Consider the following 21941-nt stretch of genomic DNA (forward strand, 5'->3'; position numbering starts at 1 on the left):
TTTTTTTAACTTATCTTTATTTAGACAAATTGTTAGCTACATAGATATCTATGTAAGTATATATATATATGGCCTTCTTCTGACCTATAAACCAGTATTGAAGATTGACTGAGCACTAGCTAATGCACTAATGGTGATCCATTTTTGTAAATGATGCATTACTCTCAGTTTTAATGCTTATTATCTTTGTTGGAGGAGGAGTTTGAGAAGGTTCCATTTGTATCTTTTAAGTTGATGCACTCTGCTAGCATTTACAGGAGCTACTCTTACCTTTTGAGCTCTGGGTATTGTGCTAAAGAATACTAATGTAGTTTTTCTAAATAAAATTTTCAATAGCATATACCTCTGCTACTAAATATTTAAGATGCTTTGTGTTTCCTGTACTACTATCTGTAATGTTGTTCACAGAAAGCCTACTGCAGCATCCATAAAAGAAGATATGGCAATTTTATAAAATAACCTTTAACCCTGAATTCACTTCATATTTGTTTGTCTCTGATACTGAATCGTTCTGTAGCATTCCTAGCTCAGTTTTTCTTTCGACTATGAGAACTTCATTTATTCAAAATTACTCCTGTCTCCAAAAAAAAGAGATTCTCTAAAAAAAATATCCTCAGATTTTTAACTTCTTGCACTGTTGATGTTCAGAGTAGCGGTGCAGAGGTCAAGGTATTTATTTCCTGAGTCTAAATGATTACAGCACATTTGGAAAAGTGGACAAACAACCATTTTGTGATAGATTATTACTGTGAAACATGCACTTATAATTTCACCTCTCTTTCTTGCCTCTCTTTCTGTTACTTTGTTTCAGTTTGGAAATGAAATAAAACAAAATGTTCATTTTTTTAATAATATAACTGGCCTTGGTTCCCCTATTTTCTTTCAGCAATCTGTTGCTGCTTTTGGAATAGATAGTGATGTAATTTGTCTCTAAAAAACTCTTTCATTGCTCTGAGAGAAAAAAAGGGAGAAAGTTCAAAATCAAGGCATCAACTGTAAATGTTCCCTAAAATTCCGTTTTATGCAGTTATATTCATATAAATATTCATATTTCATGTGAATGCTAGTCCAGCTGTATGCAGGTTTGTTATATTATGAAATCATGTAATTTTGAGAATGTAACCACTGTTTAAAACAACCGTTTAAAATTATCCAGATGTTTTGCATATTGTGCCATAATCATGGAAATAATAACAGTGTTTCTCAACTAATATAAGTTAGCATTAACTCCTACTGAGTTTAAATGAGACACAAATTTTATATATGTCTAAAGAATATATAACAAATGCAAATATTTTAAAAATGCCTTACTACAAATATGTGTAAGTTCTATTTAAGCCTAATTGATAACTTTTGCCAAATGTCTATGTAAAACAAAAATTAGGCAGACAGATGCATTGTCTTTTTTTTTTTTTTTGCAGAAAGAATCAAGCTGAAAATAATTTGGCCATAGTAAAAGAGATGATACTGTAGTGTGTGTTATCATAATATGTTATAGTCACTCTTTAGTTAGTTTTATTTAGAATAGCAAAAGTAACTGATGGTGTTTTATAATTGACGATTAAAACAATTAAGAAAGAAGTTAAAATGGAGATCCTTTTCCCTCACTATCTCACAGCTTTGTGAAGAATCATGAAACTGAAATATATAAATAATGAAGTGCAATTATATGATTGCCAAGTTCATGTAAAGTTCCTACTATTTATGCAATTTTCTTCTCCATTTCCATCATCTTTTTTTTTTTTCTCTTGCTGTTTTTATTTGTATTGTATTTGCTTGTGGCCTAATGTAAAGATTATTATGTAAGCTGCTTCGTAGTGCCTCGCTTTAGAACTTCGTCTCCTCTGAAATTGAATCTGAGTTTGAGTCTGAGTTGTACCTTGGACTTATAGTCTGGTTTCCCTTTGCTTCAGATATAGCTTATAGTAGGCTTACAATTTATCATTCTTCATAAGTTAGACTGGATGTTGTTGAGGAAGTAGACTCAAAAGAAAATAATGCTCTTGAGTCGTCTCCTTCAGCCCCTGATCCACTGAATTATTCAGAAACTCAATTTAAGATTCTGTATTTTGTGGAAGAACAAGAAATGAATACTGGATTATTTTCTTCTATCTTTTGAGAGGGGGATGCTTCTGTTTTGATAAGTTTTTTATGACCTATATGTGAAAAAACAATTATCAAAGCCAAACTTCTTCAGGACTAAAATATGTGATAAATGTATACAAACTTCTTAATTATCAAGTCCTAGGAATTCTCCTAGGAAGAATTATTTCATACAATCAGCCACTCCACCGGTGGCCTGCATATTATGATGTGCTTTCTTACCACTGATGCCCATGTTGTGCTGAACGAGGCCTTTTTCCACAAACTGTGTATTGCCTTGCAGAAAGAGCCTACAGCCTGGGAATTGGGCAGCTTTTTCAGTGCAGCACTGAGTCTAGGCTGAGATGTCCTGCTTCTCATAAATCTTATCTTCTCAGTGAAGCTTATTGGCTCAGGCACAGAGCTATGTTTAAGCAATGTTGTTCTAGAAGTAGCTGTGCCAGCTCGGTGTGCATTGTAGACTGTTGCTGCTGAAAGGGGGGTCAGATGAATTACACCGGGATACATATTTTGAATCTGAGATACTCTCTCTTTGCCAAATTTCTATTCTAAGTAAAGGCTGTGTGTCTGTTCTAGATAACTTGCAGGTCTGCGAATAAAAATGTAGTTGTTTTACATGTACTGTAAGAAGTTAGCAAAATAATTCTGCAAAATTATTTTGCTTTGCATGCAAAACTTGGCCATTTTACATTTGAGAATGTATTAAGTAATAAATCACTCTGAAATACATAACTTTCTACTGATTAATGCTTTTTTCTTCTACTAATGAGGTATTGCCAAAGGCAATATCACCTCCTTTTCAAACAGCAAAGATTTAGATTCAAATTTTACATTTTCGTAGCAAAACAACAACCCAAAACAAATAAACCCCACAATTTTATTTCCTATCATAAATACAAATACCATATGACTATGACAAAACAGAGTTAAATCATTGATTTTGTGATTAAAAATTGTCATTTTTTTTCATGCATTTATAATTATAATGACCAAGTGCATCCCTGTATTGTCTGAATTCAGATTTTATACATCTAGTGAAATACTTGGAATTTTTTCAGTGTTGTAGGAAAATAAACCAGACACTTTTCCACCTCCACTTTAACAGTAAGAAATCTTCAATTTCCTGAGGGACATTTATAGCTTTCATGCCTTTGGTGGTTCACATTAATAGCATACAACTTATTGTTACTCAGCGATAAATTGGCCTATTTACACACAAATTGCTTGCCATTTTTCTTTTTTTTTTCCAGATGCTAATTTTGAGATATATGTACAATAAAACAAAGAAATTCTGGTCCTGGAAAGAAGTTGAAGAAATGTTTTCTATATGTGCTATGGTAACTGCCTTCTCTCATTTTTGATTTACAGTGCAAGACATATGCCTGCGTTTTGGAGAGCCATCTTATGGGGCTTACCATTGACTTTAGCACAGGCTTTGTCTGTTTCGACGCTGCAACAAAGGTAAAGATCTAAGACTTCTTTCCATCATGGTACTATTATTTCTTCTAATTTCGTACACTTTAAGATAAACAGTACATCCTTAAAACGTACCATTTTTTCTTTATGCTCTTGCAACAGATCATCTCATGTCAACTCTTAACTCTCATGCTTTAGTTTAATCTTGGAGGTGATTTCTAAATGATAAGAGAATCTGTATTTTGTAATGTGCGTGTTACTGAAAACTCAGTGCCAACTTGAAACAGTATCTTCATTTTTTAATTTCATATGAAACACAGACTTATTCAGTTTGATGTTTCCTTACTGATGCATTCTATTTTTTGAAAGGAAATAATCTTAAATTCAATCTGATGTATAAGCTTTAAAAGGAACATATCTTTCTTTTCTCCTGATTGGGCGTGTGTTTTATTATGGAAACTCCCAAAATATTTTCTTAGATATCTTTGCTCAGAAGTCTTCAAAAAGAGAAATATGATCATACAAGTATTTTTGGTACTTCTGCTGCCTAACTCATGCATCAGAATTGTGCAGGATCCAAAAGGGGCAGCCAGTTCATAGAATCATAGAATCATCAAGGTAGGAAAAGACCTTCAAGATCATCCAGTCCAACAATCCACCTCCCACCAGTATTTCCCCACTATACCATGTCCCTCGGTGCCAAACCTATATGTTTCTTTCAGGGATCTCATCTCATTGGGCAGCTCATTCCAGTTTCTGACCACTCTTTTGCAGAAGTTTTTCCTAGTATATAACCTGAACCTCCCTTGGTGCAATTTGAGGCCATTCCTTCTTGTCCAAAGGCTAGATATTTGGGAGAAGAGGCCAACTCCCACCTTGCTGCAAACTTCTTTCAGGTGAGAGTGGTCTCTACTAACTGTTGAAAATGCCCTTTTCTCCAAAGAATGTGCTTCTACCTTATATCTCTAGTCAGCCCTTCTGACTACGTTACCTCCATTACCTGATCAAACTCCTTTTTCTTCCCACTTCAATCTACTTTTTGCACAAGTTGAGATGAATTGAAACCCAAATTCTTGTGTAGACTCTCTTGTTGTTGTAGTTGTTAAGCAGATTATCTTTTAAGGTCCATCAATACGTGATTTAGGAGATATTACACAAAATGTCAGTGCAATAGAATTACATAGTGGAAAAAGATTGTGTAGGTTTTCCCCCATTCACTAATAATGCTGTAGTAGTTTGCATCTCCTTCAAAGTTCTTGTACAGGTCTTGTTCTTGTAAGACTTTTGAAACCATTATTTACAGTTCATGCACACCACAAATTTAAGGTTGCGAAGTACAAGCAAAATTACATTTATAAGTACACTTTCAGGAAATGTGCTGCAGATTTGCAGATACGGATAAAAAGCTTTATTAGAGATATAACTTCACTGTACTGTTTTCTCAAGCAGGTCACTGTACCTTTCCAGTTTTTCAAAGTTTCTGGAGACTTCATTGTCAAGAACAATATTACTTATAAAACAGATTCTCTTTCGTCTAATGCTTTTTAATTTTCTTTGATAGGATAAAAAAGAAAAATATTTCAAATATTGAAATTGACTACTAAAACAATAAGGCAGCAATTAGCTTTGCCAATTAGTCCCCCACCAAAATACACTATAATCACCAACATTAGAAGAAGTTCAGAAAAAAAATTTAATCTACCTTCCAATTCAAGCTAGAAGATACTTGATTGGGTAGGCTGGTAATTGCCTTGTGGAAGCACTGCTTTCTTCCCTACTCAAACTAAAGCCACACTGCACAACCAAGTAGCAGAAGATCCATGATACAAGATGACTGAAATTAAGCTTTGATGATTTGATAACAGCATAAGAAAACTAAAAAGGAATGACCTCAAGTTGTATCAGAGGAGGTTCAGGTTGGATATTAGGAAGAATTTATTCTCTGAAAGAGTGGTGAGGTATTATAAAGGGCTGCCCAGGGAGGTGGAGGAGTCACTTTTCCTGAAGATGTTTAAGGAAAGGGTAGATGTTTTATTAGGGACAAGGTTTAGTGGGCAGTACTGGTGGTAGGTAAACAGTTGTACTAGATCTTAGAGGTCTTTTCCAAACATTCATGATTCTACGGTTCTATGTCTTGCAAATTTCCATCTTCCAGGTCGCCAAACTTGGGAAGACTCATGACTCATAAAGCCTTATAAAATCATCTGTCAATTTTACTCATTTTCCTCTCACCTTCATCTTTAAAGCCATGAAACCACATGGCGAAGCTGATGCTTCTACTGTGGCTTCCAGACTCAGCATCCAAAAAGTTGTAAAATTTTAAGCCATGCACAATTTTAGTGGACTGTTGGGGAATCTTGAGGATCTAAACAGTGATGAAAGAAATACACTTAAAAAACCAGCAGAATGTGTCACCAAAGTGTGTCTGAAGTTAGGTGAGAAAGGGTAATATGTTATGCATCATCTGACAAATTGTGGAGGTCCTCCTCCTTCTCTCCTGCTAGCCCTGCAGTGAATAGTCCACAAAGCATTTGTTGATCCTAGACCAGACCAGCAATCTCTGTTTATACTGTGCATTCTCTGTGCATTCACTGCACTTCCATATGGGCTGCAAGGAGAAGCAGTGGCCTTCTGCTGATCTGTCAAATCCATCATTAAGCACCTCTTATCTCATTCTAATCTCCAAAGCTCCCAACAGCACCGTAAGAAAGACTGCATGCTCTGGCAGGAGTGATTTCCCCTGAAAAAAATATTTTCTGTTTTTTGAAAGTTACTCTTATCTCCTCATTTTTCCATCTTTCACTGTCCATGTATTTCTTTGTATTTCTTGTGCTTTTGCCTGGTAAAAACATTTTGGCCTTCATGCTAGCTGGCCTTCAAGAATGGAGGGAAAAACCAATGATTGTAAAGCTCAGGCATCAATACGCAAAGAATTCTAATGTTTTCAGGGTTGATTTTGTTTACCTTTGATATAGAAAAACAAGCAACCAGAATGCACAGTTTAAGATAAAGACACTGTGTTAAACATACATGTTCTGTTAGCATGCATACCAGAGAGCTGACAAATGCTAATCCATTTTCATGAGCTCCTAAATAGGAAAAGCATTACCTCCACTATTGTGATTGTGGCAGGTGTAGGTTGTGACTCATAATGTTCTTCAACAGTACTGCTATATACACATAAAATGAAACATAAACTTGAAGTGTTCAGTCACGTGAACTAGAAGTATTATTCTCTACCTAATGTTAAAAATCTCTTTGCAAATAAAGAACAGTGAAAATGAAAACAAACAAACAAACAAAAAAAAAAAAAAAAAGGAAAGAAAAATGAAAATCAGTCTGTAGAACAAGGAAAATGAATAAAATTTAAACTAAGCTATCAATATTTTATGAATATATCAATATAAGTTTGTAAGTTAAGATTGTATGAGTGTCCTAGGAACTACCACATGAAGTAACATACTCAGGATTAAAGACAAAAATGCTTCTTGGAGTGCTGTGCTATCCATGAACAATTGCATCTAGTTGTGTATAGACTGCATACATTTTTACCATTAGTATTTCAAGAAACAGTACGAACTATTATCTTTCATAAGTCACTGTAGTAGAAAAATTGTGTTCAGTCACAGATTTCATCCTTTCTAAAATAAATAGAAATTCCCCAAATAGATAGAAAATATGAATAAATTGGCTGCCAGTAGCAGTTATGATTCTTTTGCTACCTGCTCACTTCTATTATTTTTCCATTAATTCAACTTCTCCTTTTTTCGTTAGCACTGAACTTTAAGGCATATTCTATAGACTCCGGAGTTCAATGTCAAATAACTCATTCAGTCTAGCTTTTACTCATTGCAGAATAGTACTACAAATAGAAAATATTCTAAAGAAGTTGAAGGGATCTTGAACAAGTACTTGGAGGATCTAATGAATACCATTAAATAAACAAGCAACATCAGTTTTACAAAGTCTTTTAAGCTGCAAAACTTTGGATGCTATAATTGCATTAGGAGATTCTGTATAGGCATTTTTACTCTTCCATGCATCTTGGTTTTGATCATTTTTGAGAACAAGATCCTGGGATAGATAGATAGACCTTTGCTATAAACCACTATGCCGGTTGTTAACTCTCTCAAGAATAACTATCCCCAGGTTACCTCTAAATCGACGATTCCACTGTTAAATGACAACTGACATAACAGTGCTTGAAGAAATTGGATCGATAAAATTAGTAAAAATTCTTAATATTCTGAAAAAAACATTATGTGAATAATTGCAAAAACGGTCTGGCATTGGCCGGGAAAAGGAATTTTAGAACCCCCAGTGCACTGCATGTTGTCATGATGTGGAATACCAATGGAAAACCATGAAGTCATGACGCTAATATGAAGAGAAAGCCTCCATGGGAGACTTACCAGTTGCAATGATTGTACACAAAAACTCATTTTTCTGGTTCTTTTTATTTATCTTTTATTATCTTTTTCCTTTGATAACTAGAGAAAAGTTTTGAAAACAAAACTTGCTATAAACTTTCTCTTGTGATGCGATTCTTCAGGGAAAATGATATTTTAAGATAAATTATCTGTCCTCTATGGATCACATAATATTTCTTAGACAAACTCATAGTTTTTAAACGGTTTCATTTTAAAATATTCCCTTACACTCTTTTACATTCGACTTCTAATTTTTACTTATCTATTTATTTATTTATTTGTGATGTTTTGATATTTCCCAGAACACAGGGCTCAAGTTACTAGCTTCTAGACATATCTGAGAAATCCTTTTTAGTACTGTGGTGTAGTATAAGTTTCCAGGTAATTTCTGTTTTATTCTACAGTATGTGCTCATGGTTTTGTAAGTGTTCTCTTTTATTCACTATTGAACTGAGATCGAACTATTTTTTAATAGTGAATAATCACTACTAAACTAAAGCCAAGTTCTTCATTTTATGATATGAACCATTCGCCAGCTTTTCCAATATTCATGTTATTGAAGCAATTAAGCAATATTTGATTTATTTTCCCTTCTTATACTTCCATTTACATTTTTCCAACATACCTGACAAAACTTCACAGACGTTCTAAAATCCAAACTCACTACTAACATTCATATGGACCAAGCAGTTATTATCAGATATTTGTGAGACAGTAGAGATCAGAATCTTACTGGAAAAAAACAAAGAGATAAGTAGAATTGCAACCTTGGACTTTTAGAGAGAGAGTTTTAACCTCTTCAAGGATCTACTCGGAGGAATCCCATAGTTAAGCACTGGGCTCAGGTAAGAGGGCCCAAGAGAGTTGGTTGATACTCAAATCCATTGGCCCCAAATGGGAGTGTTTAGGGAGCTGGCGGAAGTGATTGCCAAGCCACTCTCTATCAACTTTGAAAAGTCATGAAGAATGAGAGGGATGCCTAAGGACTAGAGGGTAGCAATATCACTCCAGTCTTCATAAAGAGGAAGAAGGATCAGTCAGCTTCACTTCCATTCCTGGGAAGGTGATGGAACAGATTATTCTGCATGTCACCTCCAAGCAGACAGTAGAAGATTATCAGGTCTTACCTGATATAAGGTTTTATCAAGGGGTAACCTTGCTTGACCAATCTGGTAGCTGGGTAAATGGAGGCAGAGCAGTAGATGTTGTGTACTTTAACTTGAGCAAGGTGTTTGATGCTGTCTTCCATAGTAACTGAAGCTTTGGAAGTGTGAGATAAATGAGTAAACGGTAGGGTAAACTGGGAACTGGCTTACTGGCAGAGCTCTGAGTGTTGTGATCAGTGATGTAGATTCTAGTTGGAGGCCTGTAGCTAGTGGTGTACCTTAGGAGTCCATACTTACCAGATCTTGTTCAACATCTTCATCAGTGGTCTGGATGAAGGAATAGAGGGCACCTTCAGCAAGTTTGCTGATCATATGAAGCTTGGAGAAGTGCTTGACAAACGAGAAATTTCCATTCAGCAAGACCTGTACAGGATGGAGAGTTGGGTGGAGAGAAACCTGATGAGGTTCAACAAGGGCAAGTGCGGAATCCTACACATGGGTAGGAATAACCACATGCACCAGTACAGACTAGGGGTTTACCTGCTGGAAGGGAGCTCTTTGGAGAGAGAACAGGGTGTCCTGGTGGGCAACAGGTTGGTCATGAGCCTTCAGTATGCCCTTGTGGCCAAGAAGACCAGTGGTATCCTGGGATCAATTAAAAGAGTATGGCCAGAAGGATGTGGGAGCTGATCCTCCCCTCTCTGCTCTGCTTTGGTGAGGCCACATCTGGAATATTGTGTCCAATTCTGGCCTCCTCAGTACAAAAAAGACAGGAATCTCCTAGAAGGAATCCAGCAGAGGGACACAAAGTTGATTAGGGGCCTTATCCCATCTCATGCCCAAAAGAGCATCTCACTTATGGCTGAGAGACCTAGGGTGAGACCTGGGACTGTTTTAGCTGGAAAAGACAAGACTGAGAGCGGATCTCACCAATGTTTATAAATATCTGCATATGGGCAAGACTAAAGTGGATGTAGCCAGATTCTTTTAAAAGTGCCCAGCAACAGGACAAGGAACTATGATTAATTTCTATGATGCGGTCCTTCATTTACAGTAGTAATATACCTGGTATGAAAAGGTCATCTGCCTAATGATCACGTGGAAGCTTCAAGGTAAAATTTGAAATGTCAACTGGAAGTATATATTAGGTTTTATATATAATCAAAAAATGTTTATGATACCATCAGCATGTGTAAAAGTTTAAATGTGATCTCTGGTTAAGTGTTCTCACAGCATGTAATCCATTATGGACTTCTTCAAAAAATGTCCACCATCTTTGAAGTAATTGGTACTATTTGAAATCTGCACTATTTGAAATACTGGAAGAACAAAATCCCATCTTTTTTCCTCTCATATTACAGTTGTATTGTGCTAAAAGTGAATTCAACAGCCTTTGTAAACACTGATTGGATATTTTCCTTTCTGTTGTGCGCTTAATCAAGTTTTCTGGACTCTGTTCAGCTACATCTTGCTTAACAGAGAGTCACAAGATATGTAGCATCTACTGCAGACACAGTTTTTCTTTTGAGATGTTTTAGGCCCTAAATGTTATTTTTTAAAAAATATATAAATTCTAAACATATGCAAAATATATGTTGCAAATGTTAAAAGTTATTGCTTAGGTAATTTTTGCAGCACTGAATATCAGTGTCTACTGTAGAGAATGTTTTTCTCAAGAACTATGATTGCAGGTGGCCACTTCAAACCATACATTTCTCTAACATTGTCTACTTGTGTTGCTAATTGGCCTACCAGTAATTCAGAAGGACCATAGATGAGATGAAAGCCCCATTGAACATGATCCAGTGCAAACACCTATGTTGCTGTTAAGTAAGCTTTAATCTCTTTTCAGTGAGTGTAATCTTTGCAGAATTTTCTAACAGGTGAAATAAACAGATACACTCAATGATACTAAAGGAACTCATTTTATTATTGCTTATCAAAAATTCATGTCAGCTTTTGTTAATCTAAATATGCAGGTACTTTCCCACAATTCCCTTTTCCGATGTTAGTTTTCCTGTTTCCAAAATCTAATCTGTGAGGTTCTGAACTCCTGCCACATCTTCATTTCCCTCTAAGCGTTTTCTGTGTGTATTAAAAAAGGAAATAAGCTTGCACTTTTGTTTGTGTCTAATCCAATAACTTTCTCTTATTTTATTCACTATGAATAGCAAAATATATATTCCATTTTTCTATTGTCTCTCAACACAGCCCCAAAAGAATACAGCAGACCTTTTTATCAGGATATGTACTACCAGTGTCAGAGAATTCTACAATTTAGGCATTTTCAATTACCCTTAATGCACTCTGTCTGCAATATGTGTGCATCTATATATGCTTTTTGCCAGTATTTAAATATGGTGAAGCTGGTTTATGTCCATTTGGATTCATTGCTCTATATCTTAGAGCACTACTGAAGTGCCTTAATCATCAGGAAGAAAACACCACAACAGTATTTGAGGCATGTTTTTTATTTCTATTTTTCCAGCTTATTTCCAGTTTTTGGTTTCAATAACTATTCAGTTATTTCTTCTGAGGTCAGAGGGAGAGCAATGTAGCATCAAATCATAATCAGTGAATCATAGAATAGCTTGGATTGGAGGAATATCAAGGATCGTCAACTCCCAATCCCTGGACACACTGCACGCTTCAAGAAAGAGAATACATTGCAAACAATAAATAGCATTGCATTTTTAATATCACTATTTTTAATATCAGATGTCTACTCTGTAATGCAGAGCAGAATTTGTCTGAATTTCTTTAGGAAGAAACTTCTAAGTAAGTATACATATCTGAAGATCTGTGAAAAAAAAAAAAAAAAAAAAGAAAAAAAAAAGAAAAAAAAAGAAAAGAGATCCAGACTTCAGTTATGGAAAAGGCAGAAGGCAACTAGACTCACTTCAGGGTAAAGAATTTAACTCATGTAAGCAAATATTTATTCCATACTTAGAGACACTGAATAAACAGCTACTGTACCTTTGAAATAAATGCAGCATGGTTCTTACAATCCTGCTTTGTACTGAAGGAACAAATTTTTGATAGGTTATCCAACAGTACTAAGCAAATAAAGTATATTCTTTTAGTATTCTGTGTATCTTCAGTAATTGACAAGGCCAATTTTATTTTATTAGGAGTGACTTCCTTTCTTTTTTCCTATATCTTACTTTCATTCTTTATCCTCCATATCCTCTCCTGTCTTTCCCTTCACAGTTATAAAGCTACAGAAGTTGACAAAGAAAATTGCCTTGTAGCATAATTATTTTGTAGTAGGACACACTCCAGAGATCAGTGACACAGAAGAACTGAACATGAACAATATCTTAATCTTTTTCCTACTGCTATCATTATGGGCAGAATGCCTCTTTACAAGAATGCCATCTTTCTCAGTTACAACTGAGACAGACAAATTAAGGAATATACAAGATGTCCAAAGACCCAATTACTTTTATTCTTGAAAATAGAGATCCACTGGACGTTTTTACATGATTTAGTTTGACTTATAGAAGTATCATTAATTTTAGTCAGATGAGAAACAACATTGGTTTGAAATGTGTATGCTGAAATTTAGAATGATTGAATAATATATATATAAAATAAAGATTTGCCTTAGAAAGCTAAAGAGAAGCATAATTCAATCAGTCAGATTATAAGAATAAAAGAAGATATTAATGGAAAATAGAACTACAGCTTTTTGAAGATGTCAAAGAAAAGACAACAGAAGACAGTTCATTAATGAAACTATAGGCCATAAATTAATTCTATTCTGGTGAAAGTCTCTCATGATGAGAATATCTAGTTGTTGTTTTTTATGTATGTTTATGTTGTTTTTTATGCCAATGGAAAATGCCCTTGCTAAATCATATAATTATCACAGAGCTGTGAAATAGGCAAATACAAAGAGTATGTATATTCCTCATAGTTAGGTAAATAAAAATACAAAGATAAACTGCTTATTCATTGTTGGTTTGGTAGTCCAGTCTTTATTTAGTGTGAATCAAGCTTCTTGATCAAATAGAGGACCAAAACCAACACTCCAGTCATACCCTAAACTAAGATAACAGTGATTTAGCACTATACTGGTACAATTGTTTATAGGATAACTGATTTGGTTTTCATAGCACTATCAGAAAAAGGGATAACTCATCAAAATTGCATGTCATTTAGTCAGCACTTTGCAATGACAGCAATTGGTATCTAACTGTCATAGGATGCAGTCATGACAGTATTTTCTGAGGTTCCTTTTAGCATATATTCTCTAGATTTATCACCAGTGCATAGAAAAGGAACAATATAATTTTCTTTCATCTGTGTGACTGTGGGGAATCATAGCAGAGTATTATGGGAGCTGAAGTCAATGACTTTTCATCTATGTACCATTTTTTTACTTCATTGTTGTTGTATTCACAAAACAAAAAAACATAGGTAGAGAGCATCCACAGGTAATTGCAAGAAAATAACATTAGCAGGAGATAATATATGCTAATTTTACTAAAAAGACTAAATAATTCCTAAATAATTACTTATAAATAATACATTTATAATACTGAGATTCTCAGACAAAACTTTATAAGAATAATACTTCTCTTACAAAGTTTTGTCTGAGAATCTCAGTCCCAGATATCAAGTGAAAAATATCCTGTTGCTTTCAGTCAAGATGTGATTTCAGTTTTTGATTATATTTTTATTCATCTCGGGAGATGTCTTATATGTAGTACAGCTATTCTGTTCATATGTTAGCATTGTATTTTTCTATTCTTTGAGATTAATTTTATCAAATAGTACAAACTGTAAAATGCAACCTAAGAAATCTATGAGTAACAGCTAGGGAAAGGATGTAGTTCTTTTCATTAGCATGTTACATACCATATTCAGTGTTTTTATTAACTAAAAGAAATCCTGCCAGGATGTATTATAAAGTGTTAAGTTCAATGAAAATGAACATTCAAGCCCGTAAGCACTTCTATTACAAATGATGCATAAAAAATGATTTAATGATAGTTTATATGACACACATTGGTTCTTTGGTATTATTTGACAGCTGTTTTACAAATGTACTTATTGCTCAGTTTATACATAAAAATGAATTAATTTATTTATACAAAATTATTTCAACCTAAGTTTAACTCTCTGTGGCAAGCACTTACTGTACAGTTCTGAAGAACTATGATGCTCAAAACGATGAAAAAATCATTGAACTGTCTTCGCTGATGATATAGATTTCATTTCCCAAGGATTCCTATTCCTATTGCAGAAGAATAGCTATCCAAGCAGTCACTGAACTGAACTGAAGCTAAAATAAGTCCGTAGGAAATGTGAAAGATAACCACATGTGAAACTCTGTTTCTTGTGTGTTTAAGTCAGAGCTGTAGCTATAAGTCTCTGTGAAACTGTGCACGTAAGTCTTGCTTCTTTGTTCTTTGGCTCTATGAAGTAGTTGCTGAATAAAGACAGGCCAGTCTCTGTTCTCTGCTTAAATATTTTGCACTAACTAAAAAAAAAACAAATAGTCCTTAAAAAAAATGAACACATGGACTGGCAAGAAGAAGTAAAGCAGTTCTTTCATTTTAAAATTATTCCATGCATAGTCAATGGTCCTTTTAATCTTTATGCTTTAGATGAGGAGGATTTAATAGCCTCTGCAAAGTTTTCTCTTAAAATGTCAGTTCTGGGAACCTGTTTTGATATTCTGAAGAAACAAGTGCAATCTTGATGGGATTAGTTTCTACAAGGATTTTGGCACGTCTACACTACGGGCCTGATTTTGTAATCTAACTCACAGCCATTGCTAAGTAGAACTCTCAATACTTGTGATATGCTTAAATTGAAGTGTGTTCTTGAATTATACCTGTGGTTTGGTATGACCATTATTCACTGTCCTCTGAGTGGGAATGAAGCAACTGTCAAAGTTGCGTGGGAAATGCCAAAGAATTAAAGTTTTATGCATTCTTCATCTTCATTCAGATTTAATCTGAATTTGGAAGAAAGTAATGCCTCATATATAATTCCATGAAAACTACAAAAAATACAGAGAGCACAATAACACTATTTGATAGAGCAAATTCTCTGCTTCAAAACAGTATTTTTCAACATACCATGTGTACCACTAGTACACAACCACTAGTTATGCATTTTTGCCAACGATGAACAAGAGTCTGCATGCCGTGTTCATAGAAATCCGCGCCAGTGGAGGTAACCCACTGTTGCTGTCACCACTGCTGAAATACACCACCTACTGCCCACTGCCTCACTGTGCTCACATCCACTGTTTGGTCTCCTCAAACATTCAGAAAGCATCCATGAACATCAATGGACACCATTTTTTCTTTGCTTTAGATGCACTTCCATCATTTTGTCACACCTCCCAGCTGTTGCCATCTATCACGCTGCATCAAAATGTAATGGAATACTGGTGGGAAGGTTCAACCTCTACTGCCATACCACAAATATCTGCTTCTGACATCATGGGCCAATATCATAAAATAGGAGGCTTTTGGAGCATCCTTCATATAATTACAAGCATCAATTTCAATACTGGAAAATAAATCTTGTAACTTGGATTGTTACTGTGCACAATTAAAATATTGTCATTTTTTCACCCTCTTCCAGTTACTTAGACAATTATGATGTAACTAACTTTACTTAGGTGAAGGTGAAAGACGTATTTCAGCTTAAAGCATAAAGAAATTAACACACTTGTAGAGGGAGCTTGATTTTTATTTTGGAAAGTTGAGAATTTCACCTCTCACATTCTGTTTTAATATCAGCTAGATACAAAAAAAAAAAAAAAAAAAAAAAAAAAAAAAAAAAAAAAAAAAAAAACCATTACGCCAAAACAAATAAAAACAAGGATGATCGTACAGTTACATGAAAAAGTATGGGAATCACAATGAAAATATTACTTCTTCAAAGCACCTGCAGGGAAAAATACCTTTTAATTAGGTTGAAACTACTTACAGTTAAAAAATGATTCTTCTAGGCAAAATGAAGTTTCAAATGCTGTTTGACTATTTAAATCTACATTAGATACAATAAATGTAGAAAATATTTTTTCGAGCCAACGATATTTTTTTTTATTATTATTCTATGCTTATTTTGTCGAGCAATCTGTCTTTTTTCAACATGGTATGATGCAATTCATAATATAAAGACTTGAATGACAGTGTAATATGTGTGGAATATGTAATATGCAATTCTTTGAGAATATGTGTGGAATCCATAATCTGCTTAAATTCCTAGTTAGAGCTTTAATAGGTAAACTCAAAATTAATTTTTAATTTCTGTGTTTTCTTATGTTATAAATTTAAGTATGATATGCCCTTTCTGTAAATACAACTAGATTTTTTTTATTATTATTTTATTCCCGTGTAAGTGAAAAGAGAGGAATTTTATGAAACATAATCACTTTGTATGGATTGGACAATCACCAAATATTCAGTGTAAAAATCTTTGGGTTTAGACATGATAAATCAGAATTAAGTATAGTTAAAGAGATTTCAGAGTACATTTCACAGATATGGTCTGTCAAATCTCAGTCAAATACTGTCAAAGTATTCTACATCCCAAAGAGGCATCAGAATACATAAGACTCAGCTGGTTTTATGATGTACCATTGAGAGGTTAAAAATTCTGCTAGAAGGAAATCAGCTGTTTGTCATACAGTTTACCACAACAACTGCACTGACTTGCTTGTGCATATGTATTTTTTTTCCTCTAGGCTGTACTTTGGAGGTACAAATTTTCCCAGCTCAAAGGTTCTTCAGATGATGGGAAGAGCAAAATCAAATTCCTTTTCCAAAACCCAGATAATAAACAAATTGAAGCAAAGGTAAAAACAACTTTTTTTCTTTTATAATTCTACCTTAAAACATCTATTAAAGCAGCAGCTGGGAGACAAGATGAGTAAATCAAACTAAATTATTTAAAAGTCGTTCAATGTTTGAAATGAAAATAAAACCAAAGAAATCTGAATAAACTGAATTTTTGGTAAGTTAAAGTCTTTTATAGAGTGCCATTACATTAAAGAAAAAAAGAAAAAAAAGACTTGCAGCGTTTAGGAGTATTTGCCAAATCTGTTAATAAAAGAGAATGGCTGAGAATTTCAATGACCTATCTTTTTCTCTGCACTTGGTATCATGAAGAAACAGTGCAAAACATGCTTGAGTCAATTTGGGCAGAAAATACAGCAAAGATTTAACATTTGTTACTACAGCTCAATAAAAAATATTACAGATTAAACATATATCCTCTTACAAGAAGATGGCATTGAAGCTTTTTGTCTTGTCTATTTTAAAATTCTGTTTTGAGTTGTACTTTTGACTCAAGACGTTTTTTTAAAAAACAGTTACCCTGGAAGATTTATGCCTAATTTTATGAATATATTTTCAGAATTTATTGTCCCAGTATGCATAAGGAAGTGATCTTCCTGGGAACATTGAAACTGCCTGAGAGTCTGAATCAAAGGTCTTTTTCATTAGAATCCCAACATTTTTGTAATCCTGATTATGTTTGTTTGGATGTCCTTTAAAGCTGGCTTTTGAAGCCCTTACTATACTGTTTTCCCAGCTATTTATTTGATTTTAAATGATATATTCAATATAACGAAGGTATACAAAAACTCCTATTAAATCAGTAGAAATTAAGTGTGGTAGACTTTCAGTACATTCATATTTTTCTTCATTCTTATATAAGAATGTAATAAGAATATAATAAGAATATAAATATTCTTATTTCCTTCAGCAAATATTACAGTAGTACCGAATTTCTTTTCTTCACTAATAAAAGCCATAACTTAACACCCTAAAGTTGTGAGGATGATTTTCTTTTAAGCAAATAATAGGAAACTTTTATTATGCTTCTAAGTATAGCTGGAAATTGAAACTCAGCATTTCTTTTCTTACATTTATCTCGTATTGCTATTGCATGGATACAAGATTTTAGAACTGATTTAATGATGCAATATTTCTTAGAATTTTCTTTGGAATCCAAGAGTCGAATAGTGATGCTTTATTTCATCAATTTAAAAACAACGCATAGTTACAAATCTAGATGTTGAATAAGAAACATGGTTTGATCATTTTATTCTTTTTTTTTTTTAATTAAATCTGTCATGCTAATCACTTTTTAAGTCTCAGATATATTCTAGTATTTTATAGTACTGTTGTTCCCAGTTAAACTGAACTGAGCTTTATTTCTAGGAAACTTCACCTTTCCACCTTTTATCAAAGTAGAAGTTATACCTCTAAATTATGAAGGCATAATATTGTACAAACTTACTAGTATCCTAATTAATATGCTGACATGTTCTCTAGCTGCTTTTGTTGATTATAAATTTAATCTTTCAGGTTTATCAATTTAGAAATATATATGTACATAATTTTCTTGATACTCAAAGCAAGTCAGTTACATTATGATGAAAAATGTCAGATTGTATTGTGTTTGGACAGTTTTATAACGTTTATCAACTTCCTATTTGCTTAAGTACATTGTTTAGTCTAAAAACTATAAGATACACTTGTCTGAAGAAAGAATGAAAACATTTTTATGTCATATTTTTTAACTTTGGTTAGCTTAAAATTCTGTGAATAGGCCTCTGCATCCACTGAACCTTTCAAGTATTTAAAGCACTATTCAGCAAGAAAAGATGCAGAACATTTATTTTTTGGACTTTATTAGCATTACAGAACTGGAGACATACCTATTTGGGAAACTCTCTAGTCATTAAAAAATGTTAATCAGATTTTAAGAAATGCTTGTAATGCCAGGTTTCATGCATGCTGTATGCAGGCTTCATTTGGAATCAGATGATGGGAATTTTCTCAAACAGCTGTTAAAGGTTGTGATGAATATTCATAGCAAAAGCTATCACTACCTGTTAAATGAAATTCTGAGCTGCAGAGCCTGGAGACCTGCTGTTGTAAGGAGGACATACAGGGTAATGTTTTATTGAAATAAGTACAATTGTCTGCCTATTATATTATGTGGGGAATATAGAGGGATGAGAACTTACAGCTGAGACAAAAAATTCTAAGGAGTCATTACCTCAAGTTGTTAGGGCTTTTCATTTTTGCATTCTCAAACAGTAGTAAGAAACCAGTGTGGCAAGTAACTGTGGTACAGCTCAATAAGGTACTAGAAGTGACAATTGGTTTTTCTTCTTCATTATCAACATTATCATGCTCTATGCAGAAGCTGCTATGGTGTGCGCATGCTTGATTTGAGACTCCTGCTCCTCTTGTTCTGCAGTACTTTTCCTCCATCTCTGAGTTTCAACTGTGCTGCTGACAAGATACGTTTAAAGTTTCTAATGCGCTATAATTCAGTTTCACCTTGCAAATGTAAATGGTTCAGTTACAGATTGATTGATTGATTGATTTCCAGTAATACTGGTTTAATCCTAGAATTCCTTCATGTAAAAATGTGAGTTATCAAAATCCAAATACTTCCTATCTTCACTTTATGTAATGCTGCACATTTGTGTGCAGCCTGTATGTGTACAGTTATGGCTTGTTGTGTCTGTGTGATAATATTCTTTATATCTCAAATATTTACTCATGACCTAAAGGATGAAGAGTAGTAGAGTGTTGAGGTAGTTAATGTTGATTAACATTTAAAAAGAAAAATAATTATGTGGCAGTGTTTTAAATTTTAGCCTTAGTGACTTTATAGTTTCCTCTTTGTTCTGATTGAATATAAAGAACAATCGTTTCTAGTGTTATGAAATCTGAGATTTTTTTTTAAAAAGAAATGCAGAACTACATCCTTTCATCCGTCACCTTTTGTTTCTGAAAAACACACTTGCCACCAGTTTACATTCCTAAGTGAAAGTCTTTCACTGGCCCAGAAAATCTAATGTTTTTATAACACTGTCAAAATATTTTAGTGTTTTTCATGCCTGACTTAACAAAATTAAAAATGGCATGTTTTGAGATGAACAACATATGCTTTATATTTGGTTACTGTTTAATTAGAAATACTTCTTTCAGGCTCAAAAATGGTTTAACATTTAAACTTAGAGACTTTGTACTGGTGCTTTTGTTTGGCCTCTCTGAAACAACAACATGCTACTGTAAAGATGCATAGTATAGAATAAGGGAAGTGTTTCCTTGTAGACATGAACAATTGCAGTCTGAAAAACCTGAACAGTAATTACCGTAGGTCACACTGGTGGTCAGTGGCAGTGCCTGCCGATCAAACACCTGACTTTGAAGGTCTCAAAGTTAAGGTCTAAGTAGTTTCTGAGATGTAAACCATTTAGAGGCAACATTAATCACCAATACCTCTTAGACGTTCCAATCTGTAGGTTATTTCCCAGCTGTCACTCAGCAGGAGATATTGCACAGGTTTGCACAGTCAGACAGAATTTTTCTGACTGAGAGCTACAAAATAGAGCAGTTGGCATGGAAAAGAACATGGAGCCTATGTGTCCCTCTGCTTCATCCCTGTTGTGCTGCTCTGGTTGCATTGAAAAACATAAACGGCAGATCTTTCTTTTCAATTATGTAACATAGAGGGGATACATTATGCATCCTGCTATCTAATTACCTATTTCTTTAGCTATAACTTCATGATCTGTTAATGGCTTTTCAGCATTAGAGCAGCCTCCAGAGGCTAATGGAATTTCAGCACTGTAATAAACACAGAGCACTATAATCTTCTGTTGTACCTGACTGAGTAGTGGATCACTGCAATGGAAACAGTTTTATGTTTTTCTGAGAAAAATGTCTTAAACCTATGAAAGATTCTGTTTCTATACATATAGACTCCCAAACATTGCCGTATCCAGTATCTATATATCTAAAGCAGAATTGTTGCTAGGTTTTTTTTTTGTTTGTTTCTTTTTGTCATCTTTTTTTTACTACACACCATTTCTATTTGAATTTTGTAAGTAAATATAATAACCAGGAATTTCTGTAAATTGAAAGGTTGTGTGCCCCATTGCAATGGCAAGGATTTGATGCCTGATAAAGTAGCAACAGGCCTACACAGTTGGACTGAGAAAATGAATGTCCTTCCTACATTTCAGCTCTGTAACATAAAGCATGATGTATATCTCAAAAACTATTCTCTCTGTCCTTTTACCTTTCTGAACTTGCAAGGATTTTTCACAGCTTAACAGCTTTCTCAGCAAAACTCGGCCAAGGTCACGCAGCTGTGCTGTTAGCTTTTGTTCACAGACTAGCTAATGCCCTAAACTAAGTGTCATGGAACAGTGGTGAGCAGCACATGAAGATGAAGATCTGGTCAATTGGGAAAAACTGTGGTGTCAGCAAAAGAAGGTGCATAACTTTAAAGATCTGGCATTAATATGTAGTAATGAATAATGCACTGATAACAATTAATGGTAATTAATTTGAACTTGAAACTATTCCATATAGAAATCGAATATAAAATAAGACAGCCTGCATTAGAGATGTAATGTGAACAAAATGCTTGCCTTCTGGTGTGTTGTAAGATATCTTGATGAATGCTTGCACTATTTTTCAGGCTGATATTTCTGCTCATTTCAAGTATATTCTCCAAAGTATAATTTTAATTTAATCCTTGTTCTTAGCCTTGAGGGCTTTTCTGTGAGCATCACAGTGCTCTTCAAGTTTAGAATTTCAGCTTTAAATGGGTTTCAAGTATCTATCCTTAGTATTTTTACGGAGTGATTGCTCAATTGCAGTGACTGCCTTCTGAGTTCAGATTTTTGAACTGTGTGGGTTTGCATGACTCAGTTTTTAGTTTTCCCATGTCTTGCTCAAAGACTGTATTTTTCTGTATCTGTTTAAAATCACATTCTACCTTAGTATATAGACATTTGATGAAGCAACAAATATATTCACATATCAGCAGTTTATATGTAACAATACAATGTTTTTTTTCTGAATCACAAACTAACAGTTTC

The 21941-nt window shown here is 34.1% G+C and overlaps 1 protein-coding gene across 9 annotated transcripts in view; it reads left to right on the plus strand.

The window, feature by feature from the left end:
* SNTG1 (syntrophin gamma 1) overlaps window positions 1–21941 on the plus strand; it is a 325426-nt gene that overhangs the window by 295666 nt on the left and 7819 nt on the right. For 8 of the 9 annotated variants that reach the window (XM_052704124.1, XM_052704125.1, XM_052704120.1 and 5 more), the window contains 2 exons: window positions 3472–3564; window positions 16770–16880. In XM_052704124.1, coding sequence (XP_052560084.1) covers window positions 3472–3564; window positions 16770–16880 — 204 coding nt within the window. The remainder of the gene's footprint in view (window positions 1–3471; window positions 3565–16769; window positions 16881–21941) is intronic. The other variant, XM_052704127.1, reaches the window with a different exon arrangement.

This window comes from Tympanuchus pallidicinctus, unplaced genomic scaffold (assembly GCF_026119805.1).
Source record: "Tympanuchus pallidicinctus isolate F22 unplaced genomic scaffold, pur_lepc_1.0 scaffold5, whole genome shotgun sequence".
Taxonomy (NCBI): domain Eukaryota; kingdom Metazoa; phylum Chordata; class Aves; order Galliformes; family Phasianidae; genus Tympanuchus; species Tympanuchus pallidicinctus.